Below are 18,774 nucleotides of genomic sequence, written 5' to 3' on the forward strand. Positions count from 1 at the left end.
TTTCATTCTGCTACTACTTCAGCATACGTTCAGCTATAGAAACCGTTCAACTATCAAAATGTTGAGCTCTTTAAGCTCTTTCAGCCTTGTACTTTTCAGCTTTTTAGCTTTTCAACTTTTTCAAATATTCAGCTTTTTCAAAAAAAAAAAATTAATATGGAAGCAAATGGGAAAATCTTCAAATCCTCTTCAAAACTCATCCACTTTCAACCTCTTCTGCTCCCTCATACTTTGAGCTAGAGACACCATTCCAACTTTAAAAGAGTCACAAGACCTTGAACTATTGGGCATGTATTTCACTTTTTGAAAATCTTTTACGGTTTTGAAATAATCACAGTTTTAGTTTTAAGGATTTTTAGCTCGTCTTCTGGTTTTATAATGGGTGTGTATTGCGTGAGCTAGAGTGCGTGACATCATCGCTAGAGTGGAGAGCAGCTGCAAAAACTTTAGAAAAAACTGTCTTCAGCTTGATTTGGGTCCCACATCTTTTACTTCACATAGACAATATATACATAGAAATGTAGGAAATCTTGTTGGCTTTCAGATGATGGTCTTATTTCAGATGTAGGACTTAAACTTTTGGCTGTAGAAGCCCTCGAGCGACAAGCACTCCAGCAACTCCCCCATAAGACTCAGTGTTAACTTTGAGCCTAAATTTCTGGAGTGGAGCAGACGGTACCGGTTTTGTCTCTCGCTCTCATGCCCTCATTTTTCACTCTACAGAAATAAAAAACACATCACAGGCTTCAGCAATGTCTCCTGTTACTCACTGTATACATATTTTGGCCATAATCATTACACTTTTTTCTAGACCTGCAGGTGTTTGGGAGGTGTTTTCCCATTCATTCTTATGGGGACATTTTCAAATTTCATTCTGCTACTGCTCCAGCTTATGTGCAGCTACAGAAACCATTCAACTATCAAACTGTTCAACTATCAAACTGTTCAACTATCAAACTGTTCAACTATCAAACTGTTCAACTATCAAACTGTTCAACTATCAAACTGTTCAACTATCAAACTGTTCAACTATCAAACTGTTCAACTATCAAACTGTTCAACTATCAAACTGTTCAACTATCAAACTGTTCAACTATCAAACTGTTCAACTATCAAACTGTTCAACTATCAAACTGTTCAACTATCAAACTGTTCAACTATCAAACTGTTCAACTATCAAACTGTTCAACTATCAAACTGTTCAACTATCAAACTGTTCAGCTTTTTGAGCTCTTTCAGCTTTTCAACCTTTTCAGCTTTTTCAAATATTCAGCTTTATGTTCAGCTAGAGAAACTGTTCAACTATCAAACTGTTCAGCTTTTCAACCTTTTCAGCTTTTCAACTTTTTCAAATATTCAGCTTTATGTTCAGCTAGAGAAACTGTTCAACTATCACAATATTCAGCTTTTTCAGCCCATTAAGCCTTGTGCTTTTCAGCTTTTTCTGTAAAATCTTGACCATTCATTCTTATAGTTTTATGCATTTCCAGCAGCACATTCAGCAGATTTCCGAAATCACTTCAGCTGTCAGCATTCACACTGTATTTTCGCAGGAAATGCAATTTTTCTAGTTAATCTTATTATTGTTGTTGTTGTTGTTGTTGTTTGATTGTTGTTTTGAAAGGATACCTCCTACAGAAATGGATCCTACCATCTCCCTCTTGTTTTGTAAAATGAATCAACAGTCGGTACCGAACAGTCAGTACCGAACAGTCAGTACCGAACAGTCAGTACCGAACAATCAGTACCGAACAGTCAGTACCGAACAGAACTTGGACACGCGCCCTGCGGGCCGTCGCTGCGCAGCCTGGCTTCATATATGTCCGACTGGACTTGAACGCAGCAGAGCCTTCAGGAGCTGTAAACACGCCGAGCTCGCGCTCCTCGTCTACGTAAATCACGTACGCGTGAACGCGATCCATCACGGAGGGCCGGTTTCGCGCGCACACCGTCCGGGAATCGCTCTGTGCGCAGTGCGGGTGCGCGGAGCTGTCGGCGGGGACCCGGAGACGTTACTGACGCTGGTACCGAGTGCGCAGACACTTTCTGTCCGCAGCTGCAGCCGCACGGAGCGGAGGATGGGAAGGAGCACACGCGCAGTGTTTCCCGCTCAAAGCCCGGCTGAACTCTGCATCTCCAGCGGGACCTGCAGGAGGGACTAGCTCCGGAAGACAGCTAGCTAGCAGTGCAGCTAGCGAGCAGTGCAGCTAGCTCCGGAAGACAGCTAGCTAGCAGTGCAGCTAGCTTCAGCTAACTGCTGCTGATCGTGGCCCGTAACCAGCCTCCCCGCTAGCGCCCGTCGCACGCACAGAGAGGAAAGATGGTGAGAGCTGCTCCAGTGTTTCTGACAGGCTGCCGGTGGGTTGTTAGTCGTCCTGTTGTGGTCTGATCCTCAGATGTCAGCGTTGTCAGGTAGCTAGCTCATCATGCTACAGGGCTGACAGCTCCTGTCACCTGGCTGCGGTCTGATGATGGTCGCCAGCCTCCCTGCTCACATGACAGCGTTTAACATGTCACCAGCCTCAGTGAACGCTGCAGCCTGTCTGCACCGAAGCAGGATCAGTCACAGGCAGGACCTTATTTCATATTCAGGAGTGCAGCTAAAGGTCACGTACAGACAGGTAGGACAGGTAAGACAGACAGGTAGGACAGACAGGTAGGACAGACAGGTAGGACAGACAGGTACAGTCGTGATGTCTCCGCTGCTCAGGCCGGGGGACAGGTAGGACAGACAGGTAGGACAGACAGGTAGGACAGACAGGTAGGACAGGTAGGACAGACAGGCTGGGGGACAGGTAGGACAGACAGGCTGGGGGACAGGTAGGACAGACAGGTAGGACAGACAGGTAGGACAGACAGGCCGGGGGACAGGTGTGTGCTGTGGTTCTGTGACACCGCCTCTGTGCTGCCGCTGCTCAGACTCACTGTACAATATAATGCACATTAAAGTCCAACGGTACCGTCTCAGAAAATGCCACCATATGTGGTACAACACAGTTATTATAATGAAATTGGTCCTTTTGGCTTCATTATAATTTTATAAAATATTATGAAACTTTATATCAACTTAAATTAATCTATTATGTTAAAGGAGCAGTCTGCAGTTCTGGTGAATAAATGTTAATGAGAAGAGAAACATCTTCAAACAAACTTCATGACTGAAGAAACAAACTGACCTTAAAGGACGACACAGTTTATACTGTTTTACTTTATATGTGGCGGACCCTGCCACCCTTCTAGCTTCAGACAGTGTTCTGGGACCTTATTGTCCTCTGAGAACAGCTTGTTTATTCACCTGTGGAAAAAGTTTGTATTATTACCTCATTAATATTGTAAATATTAAAATTCTGAGTTTGAATATATTCTACAAAACTACATAATGCTCCTTTAACAACACTAACACCGTAGATTTAATACCTTGGATCAGAACATGTACACAGTAGATTACCGTCAGCTTTCATACCACGATGTACTGCTGCGACCGTGTCTACAGCGATGGACTAAACATGCTTTATTTTATCATGTATTGTTCATTTGAGTGGATAATGTTAATATTTGTAATATTACAGTGAGAAACAGGCGGCTGACTCGGGGCTGCCCAACGTGAGGCCACTGGTTTAGTTCTGACGCTGATCTGTGCAGCAAACAATATAAAAATGAATCGCAAAATGTAACATTTATCATTGTTGGATGTTTTTTATTGGATTAAATGCACTTTAAATGATCCAGTCCTGGCGGGCGGAGTGACACTTTTTCATCTTAATACAAACAATAGGTGTTTGCTTTTGGCCACTATTAAGTTTCAGCTTTGGCCCATGAATGAATAAAGTTTGTGCTGATCGAACTGGATCCTGCTGAAAAGTGTCACTACCGCTACAAGCGTCGTGTCCAGTGTGATGATCAGAGGATGGAAACAGTCAGTCGGTCGCTGAAGGAAGTCGTGAACGCTTTAGCAGTTTACCTCCTTAAACGTGTTTTCATAGATACATTTGTTTTTATTAGAGCTGCACAATATGGTCACACAATCATATTGTGATTATTTTGACAGCGACTATAATTAAAATTGATGATGGTCAGTGCAGGATGATTTGTTGGGCTCAAACAGACATTTGGAGAAGAAGATTAGTCGTTCAGCTCTCAGTACTTCATTAATGCTGCTCGTCAAAGAACTGCAGCGTCTGTGATCTGGATGTTCACATTTCATTACTGATAATATTTGTTATCTGTGCTGCCCGACTTTTTATCAGTTTGTGTGTAGGTGTAATGTTTGTGCTGCTCTACATTAAACGTCTTTGAGGGGTAGTAAGTCTGTCGATCATTAAGCAGTCTCACAAGGAACTCATCACCATCATCATCACCATCATCATCATCACCATCATCACCTGGAGCTACGATATTCAGACTGATTCTCTCCTCAGTTTATTTCTTTTGTATCAGACGCTGCTTCATCAACTACATTAACACAAAACATAACACACAGTGAACACACAGTTTACACAGTGATGTAAATGTCTAACCTGTAAGCAGTCATCAGATACTGACTTACATTAAACCAAACTACATTTAATTTTTGCATAATTTTAACCCTAAATGTACTTCCAGCACACTTTAACCACAGCCGGGCCTGTTTATGACTGCATCACTTCTTAAATATTTAATAAACACTTAAAGAGACGGAGGAAGATGTGATCCATCATCAGGTCAGACTTGTAGATGTGTGGCTTCATTATTTATAGTTAACACACGACACAGATAAAATAAACAGGTTAGAGTGTCGAAGCCGTCCTGATACATGATACAGGTGTTTAAATGCTGTCACCTTGTGTCTGTACGCAGGTGTACCTGTTGAACCCTATAGAGAACCTGCGGAGCTACATCAACAACCGTCCACCGCTGGTCATCTTTATGATCAGCGTCAGTGCCGTGGCCATCGCCTTCCTGACCATCGGTTATTTCTTCAAGATTAAAGAGATCAAGTCTCCAGAGCTGACGGAGGTGAGTCACACCCATGAACTTATCTCTCAAATACCAGTGAAATAAAGTCACTGCTGACGCTAAATGTCACGTCATCACCTGATTCATACCAGAAGGATGTGTTCAGCCAAAAGTTTGAGCCATGTTGTATTAATGTTGTCATCTGTTGAGCCTTTTGTTGGTTTGTGAGGCTGACAGAAGCTTGTTGTAACATCACAAATAGGAAATTCTGATAGCATGTAAGACCCTGTCCACCTGGCTCTAATCTACACCTGACTGCTCAGATTAAAAGATACATACATGGATTTGCATGTGAATCCGAACAGGACGCACATGCAAATCAAAATGGCTGTAGGTCAAATCACACCTGGATGGAATAAGTAGGTTAAGATGTAACAGGTGAAGCTCTGTGCAGGACAGTCCACATATGACTTTAACACATAAAGACAATAAAAATAACTTTGTTGGTGTTTTTCTTTAAGTTCTTTACAAACAATAAAACCCTCAGCAGCAGCAATAAACTAATAACTCACAAAAAACTGAGATTAAATTAAGACCAGATCAGAACTTTAAATACAAAAAGTGTTTGTGTGCTGAAAACTTCTGGAGGGATTTAAAAGATGGAACAGGTTGTTCCAAAGTACAGGTGTCCCAACAGGTGCTGGACAGATTCTGCAAAAATGGTAGTTTGGTTCAAAGTACAGGAGTAAATCAGGAGTGAATCAGGTGTAAATCAGGAGTGAATCAGGTGTAAATCAGGAGTGAATCAGGAGCAAATCAGGTGTAAATCAGGAGTAAATCAGGAGTAAATCAGGTGTAAATCAGGAGTAAATCAGGAGTAAATCAGGTGTAAATCAGGTGTAAATCAGGAGTAAATCAGGTGTAAATCAGGAGTAAATCAGGTGTAAATCAGGAGTAAATCAGGTGTAAATCATGAGTAAATCAGGTAACAGTTGTTTGGTTGATGGCAACATGTCGTCCTCTCTCTCAGGACTGGAACACCTTCCTGCTGCGCTTCAACGAGCTGGACTTCTGCGTGTCGGAGAATGAGACGATAAAACACGGCCTGAACGAGTCGACCACGCCAGAGAGCATGGTGGTGACCAGCGGACAGGCTCGCTCCAGCACCCAGGTCCCCCTCCTGCTGGAGGACTCTGGTCCCATCAACATCTCAGTCCCCATCACCCTCACGCTGGATCCCCAGCGCCCGTTTGGAGGCTACTCTCGCAATATCACCCACCTGTACGCCACAGTGCTGGGGCAGCAGGTCGGCCTGTCTGGTAGGTTCCCTTCCCTTCATCGCTAGTTTGAATCAGGAAGGATTAACTGACGAGACGAGACGAGACGAGACGAGACGAGACGAGACGAGACGAGACGAGACGAGACTCGGACTGTCAGGATTTAAATTCTTAATTGAAAATCGATTGAAACGAGCTTTCAGTCATCATTGTGTGCTTGTGAGTGTGTGTGAGTGTGTGTGTGAGTGTGTGTGAGTGTGTGAGTGTGTGTGTGTGTGTGCTTGTGAGTGTGTGTGTGTGTGAGTGTGTGTGTGAGTGTGTGTGAGTGTGTGTGTGTGTGTGTGTGTGTGTGTGTGTGTGTGTGAACACACCTGTTTGTCAGCCTGTCCTCGGTCGTGTGCGTCTCTGACACCGTTGGGCTCCTCACAGTGCTCAGGTGAGCTGTAAGGTGACAGCTGTATTTAGGTGAGTTGTGATTCATCGATATTAAAATCAGTGGTGATATTTCAAAATGAAATATTGGTGTTGGTGCAGCTTAATGCTGATTGTCACTCACTGTAGACTGGAGAGATGTACTAATGCAGCTTGTACACGTCTGTGCAGTAACAGGTACAAACTCTCTAAACTTTAATCTGAGTGTAATTCACAAAACAAACAATAAACAACACTAAAGATTAATTTGACTGAGCTTCTTCTTTTTCTACAGTTTTTGCGTTGATATCGTCCGGACTAATTCTTCAGGCCACGTTAATGAAGCTGAGAATGAACCAGACTTTGTTCTGTGTGGTTCTTGTTGCACTGAGTTAATAATATCTGTATGAAATGAAACGTGTGCTGATGAGATGAGTGTTTGCTTTCTAAACTATTTAAAGTGTCCAGATGAATTATGAGTCACTGTTTGTTTAGTATCACGTGTTAAAGCCGATCACACAGACGCTCGTGCACCGACACGTTTTCTAGCAGATTCTACAAGTTAAAAGATTTTCAACTTTTCAGCAATAGTGCTGTTTTACAAGCCTGTTAGTCTGACATATTTACTATACACAATACAAATATGTGCTCAGATCTTCTGTAGGTAACTTAACGGTCTCTGGTTGACGTTAAGGTTATTAATGTGTTTGAGTGGAGACGAGGTCTCCAACACAAACATGGTGTGACAGCAGAGTCAGATTAAGATGAGAGTGATGCGTCTGTCTCTGCTCAGATGGGATTATATTCTCCTGGTCGGGTCATTATATTCTTTACAGCACTGATATTAATCCAGTCCAGATCGACCGTATCTGTGGTTGAAGCTTCTCTGTTTGGAAGGACTCTGATCAATATACTAGTTATTAGTGATCGTACAGTCCTTCATATTTACTTCCTTGTTTCAGGTCCGTGTTTGTCTTTCACTTCATGGTTGAATTGTGGCCACGTGTCCAGCTGTTTGCCAACAACATGTTCTCCTGTTGTAACTTCACAACAATAATAAATGAAGCAAATGTTTGGTTGCAGTGAGCAGCTGATCAGAGGACACTGAGGGAACGTTATCACAGTCAAGTCCAAATTAAACTGAGGCGAGCCTGATGTCTTTGTTTTTAAAGCTGGGCTGCATCTATATGTTTTATTTATTATCAAAGGAGGCTCATTTTATTTGTATTAATATCCTCAAACATGTGGAGGACTAAAGTAGGCCTGGATACAGTTCTTCTATTTCAGAGTCGTCCTACACATGACTGGATATTTGTGTTCAGTTTTGTGTTTTGTTGATTTTAGCATCACCCAATAAAAAATATCAAAAATATCAAGTGTTTTCTTTATTGCAGGCTCGTTCTGTATTTCCATAAATGTACTAAAACACAGTGTTATTGTGATGAATACCTAGAAATGCTGATCAGCATAAATTCAGCTAGTTTAGACTCTCTGGGCTCGTTACCTTCATTATAAAGCTCGAGATGTTTTGCAGGTTTTGGCCACAGAACTCCAGCAGGATGAAGTCAGACTGTTGTCACAGAAAGGAGGAGAACCTGTGTTTCAAATGAAACGTAGAGAGAAAACAGATGAGGTTCATGATGACTGGAGAGTTTCACGTCCTCATCAGTGGTTTGACTTTGCTAGAGGAACTGGATTATTTATAGTGACAGACTCTGGACCCGCTCTCCCTCCGTGTACATACACTTGTGTTAAACCATCTATCCTCCGTCACACCCAGGAGTCCACTCAGTCCGACTGATAATCTTCTAATCCCCTCACAGTTTGATAAATATTGCATAATCATGCAGACTGAGAGGAGTATCTCGGTGCAACATCAGATCTTCCTGCTGTTCAGACTCTAATGATGCCTCAGAGCGAGGAGGAACCTGCAGCCTGTTGTCGTCTGATCACAGCTAATCCAGATAATTATTCTCGTGTCAACCTGACAAGTCAGAGAATGTGGAAATACAAGTTTGAGTCTTTGGTTAAAGCACCGGGCTCAACAGCACTGTGGGTGAGTGATTTCACTTCCTGACTCTGTTGTTGTTCTGTCTCTTGTTTTTTAGGCCGGGAAGCTCATGAAGAAATAAACATCACGTTCACGCTGCCTTTATCCTGGAACTCAGACGACTGCGTGCTGCACGGACACTGCGAGCAGGTGGTGTTCAGCACTTGCATGACCATCACTGCAGCCAGCAATATCTTCCCAGTCACAGTGTGAGTTGGATGAGCTCCCCGACTCACAGGGACACACTTTATCTCTAGAGCTGCCTCGTACCGACACAAACACAGCATCCTGCAGCATGTGACGCACTCCCTTCATAACATCTCACCAGACTTAGGTAGAGTCATCAGTGTTCACACAATGTTTAGTTACAGCTGAGGCAGTGAGGGGTTGTAGAGTTGTTAAGACTGAAGCCTCTCTCACACACACACAGACAGACACACACACAGACACACACACAGACACACACAGACACACAGACAGACACACACACACAGACACACAGACACACACAGACAGACAGACAGACAGACACACAGACACACACACACACACTGACACCCACACACAGACACACACACAGAGACAGACACACACACAGAGACAGACACACACACACAGACACACACACACACTGCCTCTTCAAGGCAGGAATACTGCACCTCGAATTAATACGTTCAAAGTGTCTGTCTGTCTGTCCTGCTGTCTGTCGGCCCGTCTGTCTGTCTGTCCTACTGTCTGTCGGCCCGTCTGTCTGTCTGTCCTACTGTCTGTCGTCCCGTCTGTCTGTCGGCCCGTCTGTCTGTCCTACTGTCTGTCGGCCCGTCTGTCTGTCGGCCCGTCTGTCTGTCTGTCCTACTGTCTGTCGGCCCGTCTGTCTGTCTGTCCTACTGTCTGTCGGCCCGTCTGTCTGTCGGCCCGTCTGTCTGTCTGTCCTACTGTCTGTCGTCCCGTCTGTCTGTCTGTCCTGCTGTCTGTCGGCCCGTCTGTCTGTCTGTCTGTCCTACTGTCTGTCGGCCCGTCTGTCTGTCGGCCCGTCTGTCTGTCTGTCCTACTGTCTGTCAGCCCGTCTGTCTGTCGGCCCGTCTGTCTGTCTGTCCTACTGTCTGTCAGCCCGTCTGTCTGTCGGCCCGTCTGTCTGTCGGCCCGTCTGTCTGTCTGTCCTACTGTCTGTCAGCCCGTCTGTCTGTCTGTCTGTCCTACTGTCTGTCGGCCCGTCTGTCTGTCGGCCCGTCTGTCTGTCTGTCCTACTGTCTGTCAGCCCGTCTGTCTGTCTGTCCTGCTGTCTGTCGGCCCGTCTGTCTGTCTGTCCTACTGTCTGTCGGCCCGTCTGTCTGTCAGCCCGTCTGTCTGTCTGTCCTGCTGTCTGTCGGCCCGTCTGTCTGTCTGTCCTACTGTCTGTCTGCCCGTCTGTCTGTCGGCCCGTCTGTCTGTCTGTCCTGCTGTCTGTCGTCCCGTCTGTCTGTCTGTCCTGCTGTCTGTCGGCCCGTCTGTCTGTCTGTCTGTCCTACTGTCTGTCGGCCCGTCTGTCTGTCGGCCCGTCTGTCTGTCTGTCCTACTGTCTGTCAGCCCGTCTGTCTGTCGGCCCGTCTGTCTGTCTGTCCTACTGTCTGTCAGCCCGTCTGTCTGTCGGCCCGTCTGTCTGTCGGCCCGTCTGTCTGTCGGCCCGTCTGTCTGTCTGTCTGTCCTACTGTCTGTCAGCCCGTCTGTCTGTCTGTCTGTCCTACTGTCTGTCGGCCCGTCTGTCTGTCGGCCCGTCTGTCTGTCTGTCCTACTGTCTGTCAGCCCGTCTGTCTGTCTGTCCTGCTGTCTGTCGGCCCGTCTGTCTGTCTGTCCTACTGTCTGTCAGCCCGTCTGTCTGTCAGCCCGTCTGTCTGTCTGTCCTGCTGTCTGTCGGCCCGTCTGTCTGTCTGTCCTACTGTCTGTCTGCCCGTCTGTCTGTCGGCCCGTCTGTCTGTCTGTCCTACTGTCTGTCGGCCCGTCTGTCTGTCTGCCCGTCTGTCTGTCGTCCCGTCTGTCTGTCTGTCCTACTGTCTGTCTGTCCTACTGTCTGTCGGCCCGTCTGTCTGTCTGTCCTACTGTCTGTCGGCCCGTCTGTCTGTCTGTCCTACTGTCTGTCGGCCCGTCTGTCTGTCTGTCCTGCTGTCTGTCGGCCCGTCTGTCTGTCGGCCCGTCTGTCTGTCGGCCCGTCTGTCTGTCGTCCCGTCTGTCTGTCTGTCCTGCTGTCTGTCGGCCCGTCTGTCTGTCTGTCCTGCTGACTCTTCCTCACACTGGTCCTGCTGTATGAAGTGACACACTGAGGCAGCTTTATTCCAGCGTAACTGAACATATCAAGTATAAAAATACAGATGATCAATGATTTTGTCCCAGAATACTGAATTGATTCAGAGTTTTGCTCCTTTGCTTTCCTACCTCCAGACGTACTCACACTGCAGGTTCATCCTTTCTGTTTGATGGGTCATGTTCTGTATACAATATACATCAACACGTATGGAGCTGATATTCAATAAGAAATCAATAATAACCAGTGAACTCTTCAACAGTTCATGACTTCAGTCTTTGTTTCCGTTAACAGGCAGCCGCCACACTGCGTTCCTGAGACGTACACCAACGCCACCTCCTGGTACAAAGTGTTCACCACGGTCCGCGACTCGGACACCAAGTACAGTCAGGACTATAATCCCTTCTGGTGTTACAAAGGAGCCATCGGCAAAGTGTACCACGCCCTCAACCCAAAGCTGACCGTCATCGTTCCTGATGTGAGGCACAAACACATCCATATTATTCACACACCGGGTTCATTCAACACACTGACTATCGGCTGTGTTCAGTACGTGAAGGAAAAGACCTGCAGTCAGTGGACACGACAACACAGTCAACATTTTTGACTTGAATTTGTTTAAAATGCAAAAAAATCGCAAAAATTAACATCAATGAGTCCAAAAGTTGTCCAAAAGTTAGATGTCAGACTTACACTGGATCAAAGCCGAGTCAGCAGAACAGTGTAGTAGATGGCTGACTCTTCAGTGATGTAGAGATGTTCACAGAGGTGACACTCACCCTCCTACAGTCTTCATTTCATAAATGTAAAATATATTATAGAGACAAGATTCTGCAGTGCGTCTTTCTGGACAGTTACAGAATAATATAAACTTCAACACGATGACTTGTTAACCTGAACAGATTTGATGTCAGATGATAATCTGCAGCTCGTTTTCACGATGAATTGTTTAGTTTGGACAGAAACTTGTGAAAGCTGCTTCAAAGTGACGCTCAGACGTCTTCTTCTGTCCAACAACAGTCCAAAACCCAAAAACTCTTCATGTTCTGTCAAAAGTGACAGAGAAAAGCAGCGAATCGTCACATTTAACGAGCAGAACCAGACGATGACTGTTTTTTTTAAAATAGAAACGACTGATTGTTGCAGTTCTAATAATTATTTGATCATATTCATGCTGCATTTTATATTTTGGTTTATATTAATAAAGTCCAGGTTGGACAACAAAATACAAGAAACATATTGATCGTGTATCAGAACTGTTCAGGTTCTGATGATCCTCACTCACCCCTCTGATAACACGAGGTGAATGAGTCCAGTCAGCTTTAGTTCTGTACTGATGCTGGTAGATTGTTCCAGGATCACAATGATCCCATTGACTGACCAGCAGCGGTGTCTGAACGCTCCACTGAGCCTGAAAACAATCAGAACATATATTCTGTCCCGGAGCAGTTACCTGATCTGAGCTCACCTGAACACACACAGACTTTAACTCCACCAGCAACAGAACAACACGGGGATGGATTCACGGCCCGTTACTATGTTCTGGAAGTGTTTTAATTTCAGCTGTGTTTGATGTCTTCCTCTACAGGCTCACAGTGAAGTTAACATGAGTCTGAAACACAAAGTTTAGACAGCAGTCAGTAGATTTCTCTCTGAAACAGCCATGAAGTTGTTTAAAAGACTCTCAGTCATCATGTGAGCATTAAACTGGCTCCACCTGTAGACATGCAGCCGGCGATGTGGGCTGTTAATGTCATCGCAGATATTAAAAGTGCACTTTTAATGAGCACTGACCTGAAGGAAGACAGAGGCTGATCCACTGGTGAGGGAACATGTGAGGGAACACGTGAGGGAACATGTGAGGGATGTCACATTGTTGCAGGACGTACGAACTCAACTTTTGTCACGATCAGAAGAAACCGGTGGAGTTTGGAAAGTTTCTGTAAAGGAGACATGAAGTCAGACTGACTCAGTTTCCACTTCCTGTCCGGTGCTGCAGCTCTGTTCTCCCTCTGTGGTACTGAACTGTGTGTAACTCTGTTTCTCACCAGGACGACCGTTCCCTCATCAACCTGCACCTGATGCACACGAGCTACTTCCTGTTTGTCATGGTCATCACTATGTTCTGCTATGCAGTCATCAAGGGACGGCCCGGCAAAGTCCGACAGAGCAACCCAGACTTCTGTCCTGAGAAGGTACGACACACCTGCTGTGATATGTTACCTGAACAGTGATGATGATCAGTGATTGGTTAAAGATGATCCTCTGCTGACGCGTGGACATGTAGGAGTTATTAACATGTTAATGGTGTCCATGGTAACATAATCATGTGTTAATTATATGTTGTATTAAGTGTAAATATTAAGTTACCTTCATGTATCTCCTCCATCTCAGCAGCGAGCTCACAGCTGACCACAGAACAGTTTAAAGAGGTCAGACGAGCGAACAGTTCAGCTCCGCTGCTCGTCTTCGTTTTAGACCTCTGAGCAGAGTTTGAAAGTGATCAGCTGACAGAAGACTGAAACATTTGACCTTTGACCTGAAGAATAAAAATCAACACTGACTACATCGACCTCACTGTCACCTCTGGGACCAGTCAGGAGCACAGCTGAAACTGAACACACTTCAACCAGAATCAGAACCAGAATCAATCAGAAATACTCAAAACAATCAGGTTAACACGTGAATCAAAATCCATCCGATACGTCGACCAATCACAGTAATCAATATTCTCATTGAATGAGTCAGATGATTCTTCCTGTATGAAATAATCACTATGTAAACTCCTTCTGACTGTGATCAGGCTTCTTATTAATGATTCTGAACAATTCATTCATTATTCTCATTACTCACACGTTGGTTTGACGTCATGACGTCATGACGTCATGATGTCATGATGTCATGACTTTAATGTAAACAAATGTTTGCAGATGTAATGAAACAAGAATCCTCTGATCTGTAAATCAGGACGTGAACTGATTGAATCATTTCTTCTTCTTTAGATCTGATTTGAACTGAACTGTATCTTCAGTCACTCGGTGGTCAATCATGAGAAACCGTGTTTGTAATGTAAAGATTGTTTCCAAATATGAAAGTTCTGTAAAATAACACGTGTACTGCGTCTTTTACCTCATGACATCATCGATACGGTCAGCCAAGATTTATTGTCACTGAATACTTTGAAGTTGTGATGCTCGTCAAATATCAGGCCCATAACTTACCGGCCAATAATAAGACATTTATATTACAAAGTATTATTCAATTAATAAAATTATAGCTGATAAAAATAACTGATAATATTGATCCCTCAGCGGCAGAGCAGAGGAGGAGCAGGGGAGGAGCAGAGGAGGAGCAGGGGGAGATAATGGGACTGAGAGATGGATGAAGATAAAGACTATATAAATATAACTGCACTTGTGTTGAGGAGGAAGAAGAATAAACGTGTTGTGGGTGGTGGAGATGTTTTTTTCTACAGTTTCAGAGGAAACAACTTGCTGTTCTTTGTTTTTGTTGGAGTAGTGATGTCAGATGCTTCTACCCTCAGGTGTGCTGAAACTACAGGTCAGGATCTTCTTTATGAAATACAACAATGTGAAATGATCAGTTATCTCATATGTTGTGCAGCAGCTACACACAGCTGAGCTGTCTGCAGCTCAATGCATAAAAACTATTCAGTCGTTTCTTCACGGCAGTTTCTTCTTCACTGTTTACTGAAGAGGTTTGATGTACAAGAAATGTCTTATTTTGGCTCCCTCTGATGGTAGACTGAGGAATGACACATGAACAACATGATCACAGGGTCGGGGTCAGGTTACCAGTTGTTGTGTTGACGTGTTGTCTCACTTCCTGTGTCACAGGTGGCGTTATCGGAGGGTTAACCAGCCGTCAGAGAGCTGTGTGAGGACTGACCTGTAACGTGGACAAAGAGACAGAAGAAGTAAAATCAACCAGTTGCCTAGTGAACCGTGGAGACACAATAAGGGACACAAAAGCTCTGTGAATGCATTACTCTGCAATGTTGGGTTTCTCCAACCAAAGATATACAAGTGCCTGTATCTGTCCTGTAAATATTTGTAGGAACTCTGAGATTCTGTGCAAAACCTCTCTCTCTCTCTCTTTGATATTATTTTATGATTATTTTGCCTGAGTCCCCGTGTGCCATGTCAGAACATGCAGTACAGAAACCAAGCAGAAGGCCACATCGTCCATCGTCCAGTCTCATTAACAGACAGACCACAGAGACACTGAGAGACATTCATCATCACAGAGTCAGACTGATGAGCTCTGAACCGGCTGTAATCAGATTACTTTCATCTCCCAACTAAATAACTAAGTCAGCCTGAATACACAGCTGGAGATATTAATAATAATTCAGTCTTCAGCTTCAACAGTAAACAATGAATTGAGCACTTTTCTCTGCAGTGACTTTGGACGTTACATAAAGTACTAGTTAGTTTATTTAATTAATCATATCTGGTTGTGTCCCGGTGTGTCTGTAAAGTGTTCGGATGATTTCACTGTGCTCATTAATATGTAAAGAGAAAACAGCGTCGACACTAAAGTTAATGACTTCCATCGTCCTGTTCGTCTTATCACGAGTCCGTTTTAATGAGCTGCAGTTTGTTTGTCTGTCAGATAAAATCAGTTTTCTGCCTTTTGCTTTCCCTCTGAGCCTCATCGTCAGCGCCTCTCGTCAGCGCTGCAGCTCTTCGTCTTTTGTTGCTCCGGGATGAAGCAGAACATTTTCTTGCCTTACCTTCGGTGGACTCGCTCGCTTGGAAACAGACGTGGAGATGGTTTCCTTCTTCTTCCACAGCCATCCTTCTCTTCGTTTCTCCCAGCCTGAGGAGGCCGTGCTCTGATCTGTCCTGTTCATGTCACCAGGCTCTTCACTTATTATATTTCAGGATGCTTTTATTTGAAACGAATCATCATCAGCTGCACGTCTGGAAGCGTTTGCATCGTTAGTGCACCTTTAGATTTCTTGCACATTTTGTCTGTGAGGATTTTCTTTTTTGTCCGACCTCAACAGAACTTTATAAAGTTAGTTTCAGTCGGACGCCTTCTGAAGATAAATATAATTATATATTATTATATAATTATATTTATATATTTATGATTAAATCATTTCATTTTCTATTGTTTTGTAGTTCAACAAAATGTGCAGAAGCTCTCAGTGTGAACGTGTGAGAGTGAAATGTTTGGATAATAAACGGCGGCTTCAGACTTTTAACGTGTTCACATGAATTATTGTGAAGCTCAAACTGAAGCTTAAGGATGAAATTCTTGCTCTTCCAGTGATAATTTATATTCTCGGCTGACTGACAAACTTTTATTCTAAATGTTCTGCAAAGATTTACAGTAAAGACAAACATACAGTTTACAGGAGAGACTCGGTCACTGTTTAACATTAACTTACTTTCAAACTTTAAACTCAGAATTGACTTGAATGAACTTTTTCTGACTTTTCTTGGAAGTTGAAATTCTGAATCAGAATTTTCAGGGAAAAAATTGATCTCTGACTTTAAAGTCGGATGTGAAGAGAAAAAGAAAAAAGGTGAATCCTCTGAAATCTGTCTTTTCTGTCCTCGTCTGTCGAGTCGTTCAGGTGTTAAATTCTTCACGATGTAAAACTTCAAGTCTGAGCTTCTTAAATTAAAACTAGAGAATTAAAAACAGTCTGAATCTGCCTTTAATATCAATACTTTTCAATATAACTGACACATTTCACTGACCTCTGTTATGATTCTGTTCCATGATTAATGATGTACCTGTTGAATGTACTTTTTTTATATAAGCAGCAGAAATAATCTAAGATGCAACAATTCCTCCTGATTTTAAACTATGATGTAGTTTTAGACTTTTTCAGTTTTAAAGGCTTTACTTGAATTGTGTTTCTGTTCGAGTGCTGTTCACATATTATTATTATTATTCTGAGGTTTATCCTTTATTATTGTATCAAACACTTTGTACATTTGTTTGATTTCTGTGAGTTTGTTGGTGAACGAGTGTCTCTGACGCGAGGACAAGTCTTCCTGATGTGTCTCATATCTGAACATCTTCATCTCTCTCCTGTGCTGCTTCTGGAGGATCTGGCAGCTCTTATTGGACAGTTGGAAGTGTTTTTGCAGGTGTGTGAGTGAGTGAAGCTGCCATAGTGATGCCAAACCATCCTGATTCATGTCAGCGAGCTGTATTTACCTGCTTGTGTCCCTCGTTCTGGTCACCTTTGCTTTGAGTTCACTCTTTTATTACAGAATGCCTTAACATGTCCAGTTTAAGTTTTCTGTGATCCATATCTCATGTTGTAAAGCAGAAACAACACAGTGAACACCAGTGATGCTTGTTCAGTGCACATTTAGAGAAACAGCCTTTAAAGGATGCTCGCTGTTTAAGTTCCTAACTCCTCCACTATATCTCTGATGATGGGAGTCAAACAGGAGCCGTTACTTCTTGTTTGCATCGTGTCTACATACAGCACACATCTCCACTGTAAGGCTGCCACGTCCCCTCCATCCTCTCCGTCATGTTAGTAGCGCTTACAGGCGAGTATAAAGCCAACTGTGTGCCTTCTGCACTATCGAGCTGCATCCTCCTCCTCCCTGTACATACAGTAGATAGGACCGTAGGTTTAATGTGGCTACAACGTCGTCCTCCAGTGGAACTGCTGTAAATGAAGTTTAAATAAACTGTCTCTAAAGTTCAACTCCACTGTGTCCCGGGCCTCCTTCTCTCTTAGCCAACAATGAAATAATCCAGTCATCCTCTCCTCCTGATGATATAAAGTCAGGCTCAGCCATCATCTCCTCCTGATGATATAAAGTCAGGCTCAGCCATCATCTCCTCCTGATGATATAAAGTCAGGCTCAGCCATCATCTCCTCCTGATGATATAAAGTCAGGCTCAGCCATCATCTCCTCCTGATGATATAAAGTCAGGCTCAGCCATCATCTCCTCCTGATGATATAAAGTCAGGCTCAGCCATCATCTCCTCCTGATGATATAAAGTCAGGCTCAGCCATCATCTCCTCCTGATGATATAAAGTCAGGCTCAGCCATCATCTCCTCCTGATGATATAAAGTCAGGCTCAGCCATCATCTCCTCCTGATGATATAAAGTCAGGCTCAGCCATCGTCTCCTCCTGATGATATAAAGTCAGGCTCAGTCATCATCTCCTCCTGATGATATAAAGTCAGGCTCAGCCATCATCTCCTCCTGATGATATAAAGTCAGGCTCAGTCATCTCCTCCTGATGATATAAAGTCAGGCTCAGTCATCATCTCCTCCTGATGATATAAAGTCAGGCTCAGCCATCATCTCCTCCTGATGATATAAAGTCAGGCTCAGCCATCATCTCCTCCTGATGATATAAAGTCAGGCTCAGTCATCATCTCCTGATGATGAAGTCAGGCTCAGTCATCATCTCCTCCTGATGATGTAAAGTCAGGCTCAGCCATCATCTCCTCCTGATGATATAAAGTCAGGCTCAGCCATCATCTCCTCCTGATGATATAAAGTCAGGCTCAGTCATCATCTCCTCCTGATGATATAAAGTCAGGCTCAGCCATCATCTCCTCCTGATGATATAAAGTCAGGCTCAGCCATCATCTCCTCCTGATGATATAAAGTCAGGCTCAGCCATCATCTGAACCACAGGAGAGACTTCATGTCTTCTGCAGTTAGCTGGGACAAACATGAGGATAAGCTGAACTGTTGGTTCTGGCTCAGTTCACTGTGAGTTCTGATCACAGATTCATCTCTGAGAGTCTGACCTTTGTGCGGTGTGATGACAGCACGATCAGCCGCTGGTTCTGTTCCTCTC

At 43.9% G+C, this 18,774-nt stretch overlaps 1 protein-coding gene across 4 annotated transcripts; it reads left to right on the top strand.

The window, feature by feature from the left end:
- The first annotated feature begins 1,972 nt into the window (after nucleotides 1–1,972).
- tmem248 (transmembrane protein 248) lies at nucleotides 1,973–17,657 on the top strand. Of its 4 annotated transcripts, none has more exons than XM_073479155.1 (8): nucleotides 1,973–2,323; nucleotides 4,837–4,995; nucleotides 5,966–6,254; nucleotides 8,732–8,882; nucleotides 11,246–11,429; nucleotides 13,003–13,146; nucleotides 14,471–14,512; nucleotides 14,809–17,657. In XM_073479155.1, the coding sequence occupies exons 1-7, from the start codon at nucleotides 2,321–2,323 to the stop codon at nucleotides 14,471–14,473; spliced, it is 933 nt and encodes a 310-aa protein (XP_073335256.1). In that variant the 5' UTR covers nucleotides 1,973–2,320; the 3' UTR covers nucleotides 14,474–14,512; nucleotides 14,809–17,657. The 4 variants fall into 4 exon arrangements, 2 of the variants coding, with proteins under 2 accessions (XP_073335256.1, XP_073335255.1); XR_012179965.1 differs by having other exon boundaries at nucleotides 1,988–2,323; nucleotides 13,346–14,512; XR_012179966.1 differs by having other exon boundaries at nucleotides 1,988–2,323; nucleotides 13,349–14,512.
- The last annotated feature ends 1,117 nt before the right edge of the window (nucleotides 17,658–18,774 follow it).

The sequence above is a fragment of the Pagrus major genome, chromosome 13 (genome assembly GCF_040436345.1).
Source record: "Pagrus major chromosome 13, Pma_NU_1.0".
NCBI classification, from domain to species: Eukaryota; Metazoa; Chordata; class Actinopteri; order Spariformes; family Sparidae; genus Pagrus; species Pagrus major.

Coding starts and splice junctions, on each gene's coding strand:
- tmem248 (XM_073479154.1), top strand. Junction 6,255..8,731: donor GCAGCAGGTCGGCCTGTCTG/GTAGGTTCCCTT, acceptor CTTGTTTTTTAG/GCCGGGAAGCTCATGAAGAA. Junction 8,883..11,245: donor AATATCTTCCCAGTCACAGT/GTGAGTTGGATG, acceptor TTCCGTTAACAG/GCAGCCGCCACACTGCGTTC.